This window comes from Merops nubicus, unplaced genomic scaffold (assembly GCF_000691845.1).
Source record: "Merops nubicus isolate BGI_N331 unplaced genomic scaffold, ASM69184v1 scaffold2181, whole genome shotgun sequence".
NCBI lineage: Eukaryota > Metazoa > Chordata > Aves > Coraciiformes > Meropidae > Merops > Merops nubicus.
This window is the reverse complement of record NW_008590058.1, coordinates 9,218-21,962: the sequence shown is the minus strand read 5'-3', so window position 1 is coordinate 21,962 and position 12,745 is coordinate 9,218. Positions and strand designations below refer to the sequence as shown.

At 46.3% G+C, this 12,745-nt stretch overlaps 1 protein-coding gene across 1 annotated transcript; it reads right to left on the bottom strand.

Annotated features, from left to right (window-relative positions):
* Positions 1-11,310: 11,310 nt before the first annotated feature.
* LOC103782040 (gap junction beta-6 protein) lies at positions 11,311-12,456 on the bottom strand. Its single transcript, XM_008949772.1, has one exon. The coding sequence runs from the start codon at positions 12,439-12,441 to the stop codon at positions 11,650-11,652; it is 792 nt and encodes a 263-aa protein (XP_008948020.1). The 5' UTR covers positions 12,442-12,456; the 3' UTR covers positions 11,311-11,649.
* Positions 12,457-12,745: the final 289 nt, after the last annotated feature.

Genomic DNA, 12,745 nt, shown 5'->3' with positions numbered 1-12,745 from the left:
GAATTCTTCAGGAATAAACTAATTTGCTTTCCCTCTGAAATTCCAGAGAATGGAAGAAGATAAGGATAAGGTTGTCTAAATGCTCTCCAATAAGCCCTAGAAGCTACTGGCCAGATTTCTGAAATCCAGCACTTTCTGGTAAGCATTACCACACCCCAGGACAGCTAGGGAGGGCTTGAGAGCAATGCCTGTCTCCTGAGGCTGGACCATTCTTTCCTTTGGATGTGGAAGCCAGAAGCATGGAAGACACTCCCAAAGCTTTTCCTACCAAAAGCTGAGCAGCTTGTTTTATTCCAAGAGCAGCTGCTGGTGCTGATGATTTAATGTCAAGTGCAGAATCCAGCATCAAGGATCCTTTTTATTCACACCTGCCTCATTTACAGAACAGCTTTTGGCTATGCCTACGTTGCATTACATTACAGTCCTTACACCATGTAACAGCTCACAACATTGCAGTATGGCACTTTCAGACACAGGCTGTGGCTACAGGCATTAGGAACCTCTGCAGCCTGGCCAGAGCAGTCTGCAGAAACAGTTGGTGCTGAGGAGCCAGCACTCATACCACATGCATGTCTAGAGGTTTTGCTTTGGGCCAGTCCTGGTGAACCTGCTGCTGGGGTGGCTGGAACACAGGGGCTGTGCTCCAGGAGAGGGCTTTGCAGTTTTCCCCAATCCTAAAGAGACCCAGGCCGATTCCTCAATGTGAACCTAAACACCAGAGTGGAGGCAATCAGGATTTCATTTCAGCAACATGTCCCTGTCTCCTGCTAAAATGCTAATGTACCAACATCCTTAAGTTTTCCCAAACTCACCCAAGATTTGGAGCTTTTTTGGTTTGCTTGACCTGAGAGGACTCAAACCTCAATCTCCTACTCCCCACACAATGGTGTAACCAGCAGGCCATAGGTTAGCCCAGGCTGATATTGGTCTCTGCTTCTCCTGCAGAATTCATTCAGCTGGGCAGAGGGGAACAAATGTCAGTGGGATAAAAGGACACAGGGAAGGAACTAGATATTTGTGGGAGAATTTTCCCTAAGACTAGAGAACTTGGCTGAGGAAGGGGAGAAGACTCTGGAGTCTGCTCCCAGGGTTGTCTATGGATTTTGCATTGAACACTGAATAAAAGGCTGCAAATACAACTTGGAAGTAGTGTTATGCTTTCCTAGCTGCCAGTATTAATGATAGGCATGTTAAAACCTGTCTTGCATGATCTCTGTACTTCTGTGCAGGGTGCCACAGGAGTGAAGAGTGTCCCTTCTTCCTTCCTTGCCTCCACACCTGGCTGCTGACCTTGGGAAAGAGATATGTGGGATTGATAGAGATGTGGGTTTTGAAGGAGAGATGTGGGACTGAACCTGCAGTCTAAAGGCAATACAGGTCTGTATCTCCTCCCTGTTGGGAGACAGACATAAAAGGGGACAGACAGACAGGGACAGAGGCAGGGATGGATAGTTATCCAGCCAGCTCCATTAGGAAAGGAAGTGACTTGTGAGGTGACAGTGCCCAAGCACATGCACGTGTGTCTGTAGCACACTGATGAACTCCTCTGGGGAGACTGGTGGCTCCTTCTCCATGACCATGGGTTTGTGGTGCAGCAGGGACAGAGTTGGGGCATCCTAAGAGCATCCTGCAGCCATGCTGTGAGCTGAGTTGCTTCATTGAAGTGTCCCCTCAGGAACCATGTTACATGTGTCCACACAAGTGGAAAAGTGACCTCCTGAGCATGGTTTGTTTTCAGGAGTTGAGAATTTAAGAACTTGCCTGTGAAAGTCACAGTTATCCTGAAAATAATACACATCCAGTCTTTTGCTGACAGTGTTGTTGGGTTTGGCAAGTGCTGAGAGTTTATGCAATGTTAAAATGTTTTAGCAGCACTGATAACTTACCAAATTAAGCTAAAAATAATGTGTGCAAGTTTTAGACTAATTGAAGCAATATACCTCAGGAAATTTCCAGGAATTTGTCAAGATAAATGTAACATTAGTTTAGTTAATCCAAACAGCCTTTCTGCTATAGGAAAAGCCCAAGCAAATCCAAATAGCCCTTGTCTTTCAGGCACATGCCATGTCAGACAAATACATCTCAGGTATGACCCAGGTAAATTTGATTCTGCTTCAGATTTGTGGTGTGACCTCTCATTTCTGGTTTTTACTTTTTTTTGGCATGGTTTCTGTGTGTGTAAAAAATGTGACATTTCTTCCTAACAGAACCATTAGGAAAAAAGTGCATTAGCTGCTGGTTTTTAATCACATTTAATAGGTGGTTATTATTCAGTGATTAATATTTCAGTAGTCAATTGAATAATTAGTGAAGGAGGCTCTATAATTCCAGAACTGTTAAAAAAAAACCAAGAGTGAGAGTTAACTTGATGAGGAGTAAATTAAGCTGGTGAGTCATGTGTGAACAGGCAGTGCCTTAAGACCTTTTAGGCCCAGGGACATGCAGCTGTGTCATCCTTTGGGTCAGTCTCCAGAGGCAGTGGTGGGTCTGATGAGCTCCCTCGGATTTCTGAGTAGCTGGTACAATGTCTTTGACTGTCAAACTCCTTGATTGCTAATCCAGGTTTTACTACACAGTGATACAGGGTTTAGATAGTTTTTGGGATGAGTTCCAAGAGACTATTTAGGTACTTGACAGGATTTAAATAAATGTCAGACACCTACATTCACAGCTGTCATAAACAAACCCCCCACCCAGCTGCCACCCAGCCCTCCAGGCACTTAAATTCACTGCGTGCCTTCCACTATGACCTGTAAATTCACTCACAACTCTTTTCAGTGTGGCTGGAGGGGCCAGGGAGGCAGACTAGGGGTCTGCCCGGTATGTCAACCCCACCTCCGTGTGGGGAAGAACAGGGGAAACGCCAGAGGGAGAAAGTGTGGGTGGCGGTTGGGCAGGTCAGGCTGTACCTCCAGAGGAAACCCGAGCATGACTTGATGTTTTGCAATAAGCAGCAGATAAACACAAAAATAATCAAGGTTATCCCCCCTGGCTGTGAGGAGGAAAGCCTCAGTAAAGCAATATTCTCCTTTCATGTGTAATTCCTGTGAAATATCACACCGCGTTCCAGGTTATCAGTTTCATATGTCTGTAACAAAAAAGTTACTCTCATTGATGTCCCCTTTTTTCCTTACAGTGATCGAGAAACAGGAAGATGTCTCTGGTCATCACCTCCCACCTTACAGGTCCACGCCAAAAGGCATGTGTGTCTTCAAATCCCTTGTGATGCTCCATGGGTAGCTGGACTTGCCCTCCACCTGCCAGCACAATTGGGTGACATAATTATCAATTTCATTATTAATTTCTTTTTTAATACATCTAGATTTTTTTTTTTTTTCTCTATCACCCCTAGGCACAGGGCAGAACTGACTGAAGTGCCAGCCTGGCCAGCGCTTGCTCTTGAAGCAGTTCAAGCTAGCAGAAACCAAGGAGCTGGACGAGGAATTAAAATTTTTCCTTGAAGTTCATTTTATTTTCCACCTACCATTGTGTGATTGTTATAATTACCTTTCTCCAGAGTGCCTTAATTCTTCTCTGATCTCTCTCATCATGTGATGATTTTGTCTTCTAGCAGCCTCTTCTGGTGAAAATACCCTTTTAAATATAAATAATTATTAGGGATGCCAAACCAAAACTGAATCTTCAACCCAGAGTTTAAAGCATTTGCTGGGAATTTTATTTTTTGCTGTGTTTATTCTGTGTTAATACAAACTATTATTATTATTAATTATTATTCATCCCTTTGGCGGAGGAATCGCGGGGTCAGGAGCCAGGTTCAGACCCATCCAGGTGGCTGCAGTGTGTGAGCCATGAGTTGCTCCTTCTTGCTGCTCAAGCCTTATCTGCACAAGGAAACTTTGCAGGGACTGGTGAATTAGTTAAATTTTGACTAGATGAGAGAGCGGAAACTGAGTAACCACAAGTGTGGCTTGCTTGCTGTTTTTCTTTTTCCGAACAGCCTACTAAAGCCCAGCTGGATGCTTTTAAACGTTTTTTTTTGGTATCCCCCAGCTGAACATATACTGTGTGCCCACCTGGGAGATGTTTTGATGAAACCCCAGCCATCAGCCCTAGTACCAGGATTAAAGTCTCCTTTGTCACCCAGGTCTGGCTAAAAGCTGCAAGAGTTGGTTCAGGTTTCACTGTTGTGAACTTCAGCCCCAGGGGCTTAGAGGGAATTTTACCTGGGCCACAGGGTTCACCAGTTGCTTTTCTTCCCAGGCTTTTAGTGTATGGCAAGCAGCATCAAAGAGCACAATCCAGTTCTTTCTTGCGGTCATCATCAAGCTTTATATGATGTTGTCGTTGTCATTGCTATTTAATAATTGACTACATTTCCCAAATGTCCCCAAGACATCACTGAGGTGGGTCCATGGCCTGAGAAGTGCATCACATAAAAGATAATGAGGGTGTGGTGGTGTAAGATACCAGGAGGCATTAGATTAACCAGGATTCTGCTTTGGTTTTGATAATACAGAAAGGCTGCACCATGCTGCTCTGGAGAGCTAAGAGCAAAAACCAGCTCTGCCCTGGGGTCTGAAGGAAGTAAAATAGCCTAATTCCCACGGATCAGGAACAGGGGCCAGCAAGGTGGAAAACCTTCCTGCTTTACTCAACTTGCTGCCCCAAGTTCCTCTGGTTCATGGACCCATACACAAGTAAATGGACACCCAACATGCACACCAGTGGAGGAAAAAGGCCCTCAGATTTGTTAAGAGCTGAACCATTTTAGGGAGCTGTCCCCATCCTTCTCTAAGCAATAAACACTTTCATGCAGCCACCAGCAAACCACCGGAAACAGCTAAAATGTTTGTGAGAGCATGACCTCATATTAGAGTGGGCACTTTGGTCTGCACAGCACCGGAGCAGCTTTGCTGCCCGTGGTGGGTGGGCACAGCCTGAATGGGGAATTATTTACCCAGTCTGCAGATCTGCTGTGAGGAGGTAATAACTGCTGGGTGAAACGGGACCTGGTTGCAAAAGGGCTGGGCAGAAAATGGCCGAGTGCTATTGCACTGTTTTTAAGGAGTTACACCCTTTCTATGGGCCTGGTTCAAGCCCACTGAAATCATCAGGGATTTGCTGAGTGACAATGAGGAGCTTTGGATCCAGCCCTGAAACATCTGCAAGCTTGCAGAAAGTGCCAACGTGATTTTAACAGCATCAGTGGGTGGGGGGAAGCTGAAGCAGAAATTCTGGCAGAGACAAATGACCCAGCAGCAGAGGCAGGTCATAGCTGGGTGGTGACAAGGCGCAGGGAGCAGCACTCCTCTCTATGTACCTCTTGGCAGGGATGAAGCAGCGCACTGACTGGGGCCCTTGCTGGGACTTGATGGCTGAGTCAGGGCTCTGCAAGAACCTCTCCCTGTCTTCTCCTCCCACGTACTTACCTGCCCATTGCTCTGTGTGTTAGATGAAATGTTGGGTGCTTCTGTGCAGAGAAACCCACCCAGCTGTGGGTGCATGCTGAGACAGCAGTCATACTCCACAATTAGCATCAAGTGTGCAGAAGGCCAAGTAAGTGGAACGTTGCAGAAGTGTTATTTGCACACCACTCCCATCTTTTTTAGTGAAGCCAGCCAATTTTTGGGCTTTTGTGGAAGCTGAAAAGGAGGCCACTCACCTTTACATGTCTAACCTGAGAAATACAAGCCTGGCAACGCAGTGCTGTGCAGGGAGATGGGCGTACACACTGCCGCTGGCAGGGGAAAGGCTGCTGCTGCAGTAGTGCTCTCGGTGATGCAAACACCCTAGGAGGAACTTTGCTGAAGTGGAGGTGGTCTCTGCCCATGGGCCCACCTGAGGGGAGAGCAGTGGCCAGTATGGTGTAGAATCCAGCAGTCCCTCTGGCTTCAGAGACCACACTCTCTCAGAGCACAGCAGAAATTTGTCCATGATAATCACACACCATACAACTCAAAATATGCATGGAGAACTCTTCAGTGTCTGCCCCTCTGCCTTCCTGCAACAGCGAGAGCAGCTCCGTGAGCACTGGGGAATGAGAAGAAGCAGCTGCATGATCACTCTTATCCCAGATCCCCAGCTACTCCTTTTGCTGGAAATCACTAAGCTCAGTCTATGAGCTAGAAGCTGAGCTGTGAGTGAACATTACTCAGCTATACACAACAGGGACTCTTCTCCCAGGCTGGCTGCAGGGCACCTCCTCATCTTGCTGTGCCACACTCACTGCAGAGGGAATGGGAATCACCAACAAGATAGCACACGCTGCTTTGTGGGGAACAGAAATTGCACCCATTTTTTAAAGGCGTAGAAGGGAGGACTCTGGGAAGTACTGACGTGTCAGCCTCACCTCTGTGCCTGAGATCATGGAATAGATCCTCCTAGAGGTTATACTAAAACACATGAAAGGTTATCTGAGACAGCCAGCATGGCTTCACCAGGGGCAGGTCTTTCCTGACCAACCTAGTGGCCTTCTGTGATGGAGTGACTACATCAGTGGATAAGGGAAGAGCTACAGATGTCATCTATCTGGACTTCTTAAGGAATTTGACATGCTCCCCCACAACATTCTTCTCTCCAAATTGGAGAGATATGGATTTGATGAATGGTCTGATCAGTAGGTGAGGAATTGGTTGGATAGTCACATCCAGAGGGTAGTGGTCAATGGCTCAATGTTTAGCTGGAGATCTGTGACAAATGGTGTCCCTCAAGGGTCTGTACTGGGACCAGTGCTGCTCAGTGCCTTCATCAATGACATAGTGGGATCAAGTGCACCCTCAAGGAGTTTACAGATGACACCAAGCTTGAGTAGTGCAGCTGTCACACCAGAGGGGCAGGATGGCATCTAGAGGGACCTGGACAAGCTTCAGAAGTGGGTCTGTGTGAACCTCATGAGGTTCAACAACATCAAGTGCAAGGTCCTACATGCGGGTTGGGGCGGTCCTTGGCATCAATACAGACTGGGAGCTGAAGTGATTGAGAGAAGCTCTGTAAAGAAGGACTTGGTACTGGTGAATGAAAAGCTGGACATGAGCTGGCTGTGTGTGCTCACAGCCTAGAAGGCCGATCATATCTTGGGCTGCATCAAAAGCAATATGACCAGCAGTTCAAGGGAGATGATTCTCCCCCTCTGCTCTGCTCTGGTGAGACCTCACCCAGAGTACTGTGTTCAGCTCTGAACTCCTCAGCAGAATAAAGACATGGACCTGTTGGAGGAGGTCCAGAGGAGGGCCACAGAAATGATCATAGAGCAAGACCACCTATCCTACGAAGAAAGCCTGAGAGTGTTGGGGCTTTCCAGCCTGGAGAAGAGAAAGGTTCAGGAAGACTTTATTGCAGCCTTTCAGTACTCAAAGGGGACTTATAAAGAAAGATGTGTGACAGTCTTTATAGCAGGGCCTGTTGCGGTAGGACAAGGGGTAATGGTTTAACCTAAAAGAGGGGAGATATCGACTAAATAGAAGGAAGACATTTTTTACAATGAGGGTGGTGAAACACTAGCACAGGTTGCCCAGAGAAGTGGTAGACGCCCCATTCCTGGAAACATTCAAGGTCAGGTTGGACACAGTTCTGAGCAACCTGATCTCGTTAAAGACGTCCTGTTCATTGCAGGGGGTTGAACTAGATGACCTTTAAATGTCCCTTCCAACACCAACTATTCTTCGAGCCTGTGACTGTATGAAATAGGTTAATTTCCAGAGCATTACATAAAGCCTTAGTTCAGTAAGGGAAATAGAGGTGGCAGTGGCAACAGAAAAAAAAAACCAAGCGAGTGGGAGCAGAGGTCTGCCTGGGGTGGCTGTGGCGGTGCTTTCCAGCGTGCCGTTGCCGGGCGAGGGTGGCTGAGGCACTGGCCCTCCATGGCACCCACCAGCAGGGCCTGGGCTCGGCGGGGGCTGGGGAGCCAGACTCACTCCAGCCTGGCAGCCACGAGCCCGCAGCTGCAGGATGTGGGCAGCCTAACTTGGCCAAAGAGGAGAGCGGGCTCAGGCCATCCTGGGACTGGTCTCATTTCTTTCAGCGCTTTAGTGTGCAGGGTTGCTGAGAAGTTCTGAGGTCAATGGGAAAACAAAGCCTAAGTTGCATAGAGGCTGGGCATAGCAGAAGAGAGGGATGGAGGAGGACAGGCAGCAGGCCAGAATCAGGGGCTGTGGTGAGTTCGTGCGCAGAGTGTTGCAGATGCTGCCGCTGGGCCTGTCTGTGGTCAGGGCTCCTCTCCTGTCCATCTGACAGAAAAGCAAGGGAGAAGGGTGGGCGGGGATGTGGGGAATTTGCAGGAGGGCTATTCCAGAGGCTCCGATTAATCATTTGGCACCACATTTAAGCAATCTTTGCCCCAGGCATAGCAAAGGGGAAATCACTGGGTGGGGAGAAGCATCAGGGATGAGCATGGACAATTAAACCATCTGCCATCAGAACAACTGGCTAAACTGCCATGAGGCAATGGCTATGCCAACATAGAACAAATTGCTGGTCACCAGCGGGTCAGGGATTTGAGGGGGAAGACCACGTCCCTGGGCGATGGCTATGGGACAGGAGCAAGGCCAAGCAGAGACGGGCTTGGAGCAGATGTGTGCTGCAGTTCAGGGCAGCCCCAGCCAGCTTGTGAAGATGCAGATCTGAAACCAGATCTTAACTTTTCCCTGCAGAAAGGGTTAACTACCACCCTACCAAGCACAGCTGCCTCACTGCTGAGGCTACATACTGCAGCTCGTGGCGGGAAGTTTGGAGAAACAAGACATTGAAAGCTGTCATTTCCTTGTGATGTCTACTCCAGCCTAACAAAATGGGAGATGAGTTATTTAAAGGGGACTGAAAAGTCAGGGACTTTTCATTGGCAGTAACAGAAGTCAGGGGACATTTCAGATAAAAGAGAATGTCTGTAATTGGAGTTAGACAGTGTGATGAGAAACATCCTAGCCAAACACACCTCGGTCACAACTGGTGTGGGTTAAACAGGGACTGGCACATTTGTTCCTGACCCCAGCAGCAGGGCAGTGTTGCTTAACTGCACCCTACTAGGTTCTGCTACCATGCAGGAAATGTCCAGACAACCCAAACCCATCTACAGCATGGCCATGCACATAGCTGTAAGGGTGCACAAAGGACCACATATGTTCAACTTCTTCCTTTAAGCTTTGCCTGCTTATCCAGGCTTAGAATAACAACAGACACGGAACAATCCTCTAGAAAAATCCAACTGCTGGAATAAAACCACAATTTGAAAACTGGTAAGCAGAAAATGAAAATACCATATAAAGAGCTACTGTCATAACCCTGTTTGGGGTTTAGTAGGCCTGCACTTTATCACAGACCAAAAAAACCTACTCTCCCCTCCCGTTTCAGGAAAGCATATCTGCCTTAAGGTGTTTTCCAGACTTAGTGACCTTCAGCATAGGGCTATTTCAATTTGCTCACTTAAGTGTCAAGACAGGATCAGGCATAATCATTATTTGATCTCCATTCATAGTGCCTATATGGTATGTGATTCACAGCATATCCTGGATGAAAGTCTGTAGCCCAAGTTGCTCCATGAAACAGTTCTGAACAGAAGCAGCTGTGTCTCCACACCCTGTGACCAGCACAACACGAGGCTGGAGCCCCTGCTGTTTATCCCAGGCAGACTGGGGGACAATTTGGTGAAGTACAGCCTGTACATCCACCTTCCTGACCCTAAGGGAGCTGCTCCATTAAACAAAGGTTTAAACCATTGCCATAGCAGGACGTGGAGCCTGGAGAGACAGTCATGATGAGGCCACCAGGAACACCTATGAAGACAAACTTTTGTAGGACACTTCTGCTTGTAATTTCAATCTGCAGAGAGAACAACACACACACAAAACTGTATTAGTGTGCTTGTTTTTCCTTGAGCTTGCTGGTAGACACATTCAGAAGACTAATGGCAATCTCTTTTCAGAAGAGCAATTAGAAAACAAAATGTGCTGTAAAGGCAGGAAAGAGCAAGAGTTTGCCAGTGGAAGAGAATGAACAAATGACAGGGCTCAGCTCAGGCCCTCACACAGGGACAGAGCTGACTCTAGGTATTTTCTCTCTTCTGTTGTTTATGCCTGCACCCTGTTGGGGCTCTACCAGTCACACACAAACCAAGGCACCCAAACCCACTTACAGCACAGACACACACAAAGCTGTGCTGGACGGCACTTGTAGGAAAAAGCGTGATGCAACAGCAGGAAGAAAACCACACCAAGTGTCATCTGTGCTCCTATGGATACCTGGTCTTTGTTCCACCCCTTGGAAGAGTAGCTCCGTGACACAAAACTGATGAGGCAACTCCATTTACATTGGTGTGAAGAAAAAGCACCTCTGCTGATGTCAGTGCATCCATGACATTACCCTGGTGAGAAGCGGTCCACAAATAGGAAACAAGGCATTATAGCTAGGGTCTTCCACTACACCCACCTCTTCAACCTTCAGGATCCCCAGCTTTCAAGAGCATACCCCTCCCACAAGCACATACTCCCACACACTCCAAAGCTGTATGCATACCTCCATTAGAGTATGGACAACAGAGGCAGGGCATCAGTGCTGTGGCTGGGCATGACAGGTGTGTACAAGCTATATGCACTTTGGATATAAAGCTCCTGCCTGAAAGCACTTTTTCAGAAACCCTGGTCCTGATTAAGATCTCACTAGCATTCACATATAGACTCTCACTTCATTGAGAAAGGTTAAAGTGTTTGCCTTTTATTCAGAAGACCTGTTCTGTTTCCAGTGGTGATACTTCTCCATGTCCTTCAAACCAAAGAGTCCCTAGTTTCTATAACAGCACCATCAGTCTACCATAAAAAAAGCAAACAAATCAAAACCAAAAAAGTTCCACAATGTGATATAGCATGAAGAAACACACAGCTAATACATTAGAGAAAAACACTTACATAAAGTTATGTATGTTGCTATAAAACTGGCAGTATGCAATTAAAAGACAAGATTACCAGGTCTGCTAGGTGTTTGAAGAAAGTCTACTTAGGCTGCACCTACATTGTCATGCTGGAGTTGGCATGACTTTGGACTCAGGACCTAGCTACCTCAGTTATCCACACTACATGTGGTAGCCTTTCACAACTTCCCCTACATGTAGCCAGCAGTGTGCATGCAAGTGTCTTAAGCTACTTGTCCATAATCAAGCAGTTTTTGCAAAGCTGTGAAGATGTAGCCTATTGCTGTCTCCTCCCTACAAACAGGGATTAAAGGGTTCATCCACACATGGCTGGTTAAAAAACAAAACAGTCAGTTGTGTACTATAACAGCTTAAGTAACAGAATCTTACATTTTAGAAAAATATTTTAATTGTCAGTTCACAAGTAAAAACTATCACTATTACAAAACATGTGGTAATACTAGAATACCTAGCTTGGAAAGAATTTTGTTCTTATTGCTGTTGCATGTAGTTTCCATGAGCTGTGTCAGCATGAAGGTATTAGTGGGTTTCCTCAGTTCTCATAGTCAACTTGTAAGGGTACACATAGGAAAATACACTTTCCTATTTAACCCCCATGCAATTTTCACAGGTTTAGGCTGCTCTGACTTTTTCCAGACATGTGCATAACTGACACCTGACACTACATACCAAAGTCTCACTCAACAAATTGTTTCATGTAGATTTCATTTGCAGCCTTTAAGCAAAGAACATTCACTCCAGAAAGAGTCAACACCAACACTGACACCATCTTAGCTACTTGAAAATCCTATAACTGTGTTCTGACAACTATCAGATATTAACTCATTCATTTCATTCTGTTTTGTTTCTTCCTTATTCTCATGGATGGGTTGGTGTTTTTGATTTCCAGCTTTTTTAGACCTTCTGAGGAAAAACTTTGTCAGTAAGTAACATAATTCAGCCACATTTAAAAGAATGCAAATGCTGGACACAGCAATCATGAAAATGGTAAACACTGTCTTTTCAGTAGGTCGTGAAACAAAGCAGTCTACTGTGTTTGGGCAGGGCCAAGCATTACACTTCATTAAGCGAGGCATTCGGAACCCATCGTACATGAAATAAAATGCATACATGAAGACCGCTTCAAAGACCAATCTGAAGAAGATGCTGCTGGTGTACGTCCACCACAAAGAACCCTCAATATGAAACCTCTGTTTCCTGATTTCTTCAATGTCCTTGTATTCACATTTCTGGTCTCCTTTTCTGAACTGCCTTTTCTTCTCGTGCCTCCTGTACGCTACGTGCATGGCCACCAGCAGCGCCGGTGTGGAAACAAAGATCAGCTGCAGGGCCCAGAGTCTGATGTGAGAGATGGGGAAAAAGTGATCATAGCAAACATTCTTGCAACCGGGTTGCAGAGTGTTGCAGACAAAATCATCTTGCTCATCTCCCCAGACTCTCTCTGCAGCCACAACCAGGATCATGATCCGGAAGATGAAGAGGACGGTGAGCCATATCTTCCCGATGCTGGTGGAGTGTTTGTTTACGCCTCCTAAAATGGTATGCAGAGCTCCCCAATCCATTGTCTTGTTTGACCTAAGAGAAGATAAATAAACAAAGCTAAGATTAATCAAGACAGGAAACAAATACCACCCCATGTGGTATAAAGGCAGTATTACGTAAGTGCAGCATCTCTCTTGGCTGCCGTGGCATTTTGCTGACCCAGTGGCTTACCTACAAGCAGTTGTAAATAATAATTCAGTTGTGCATCAGCCGGTCATATTTCATCCCTTGGTTACACACATGGTATCACATACATCTGACTTCTGCATGTATTTGCCAACTGGAAACAGCTATTAGTCACATTAAGTAGGAAAAGCAGACAGG

What these genes read in the sequence shown, in the direction of transcription:
- LOC103782040 (XM_008949772.1), bottom strand. Translation starts at nt 12,441, where the DNA reads ATGGATTGGGGAGCTCTGCATACCATTTTAGGAGGCGTAAACAAACAC.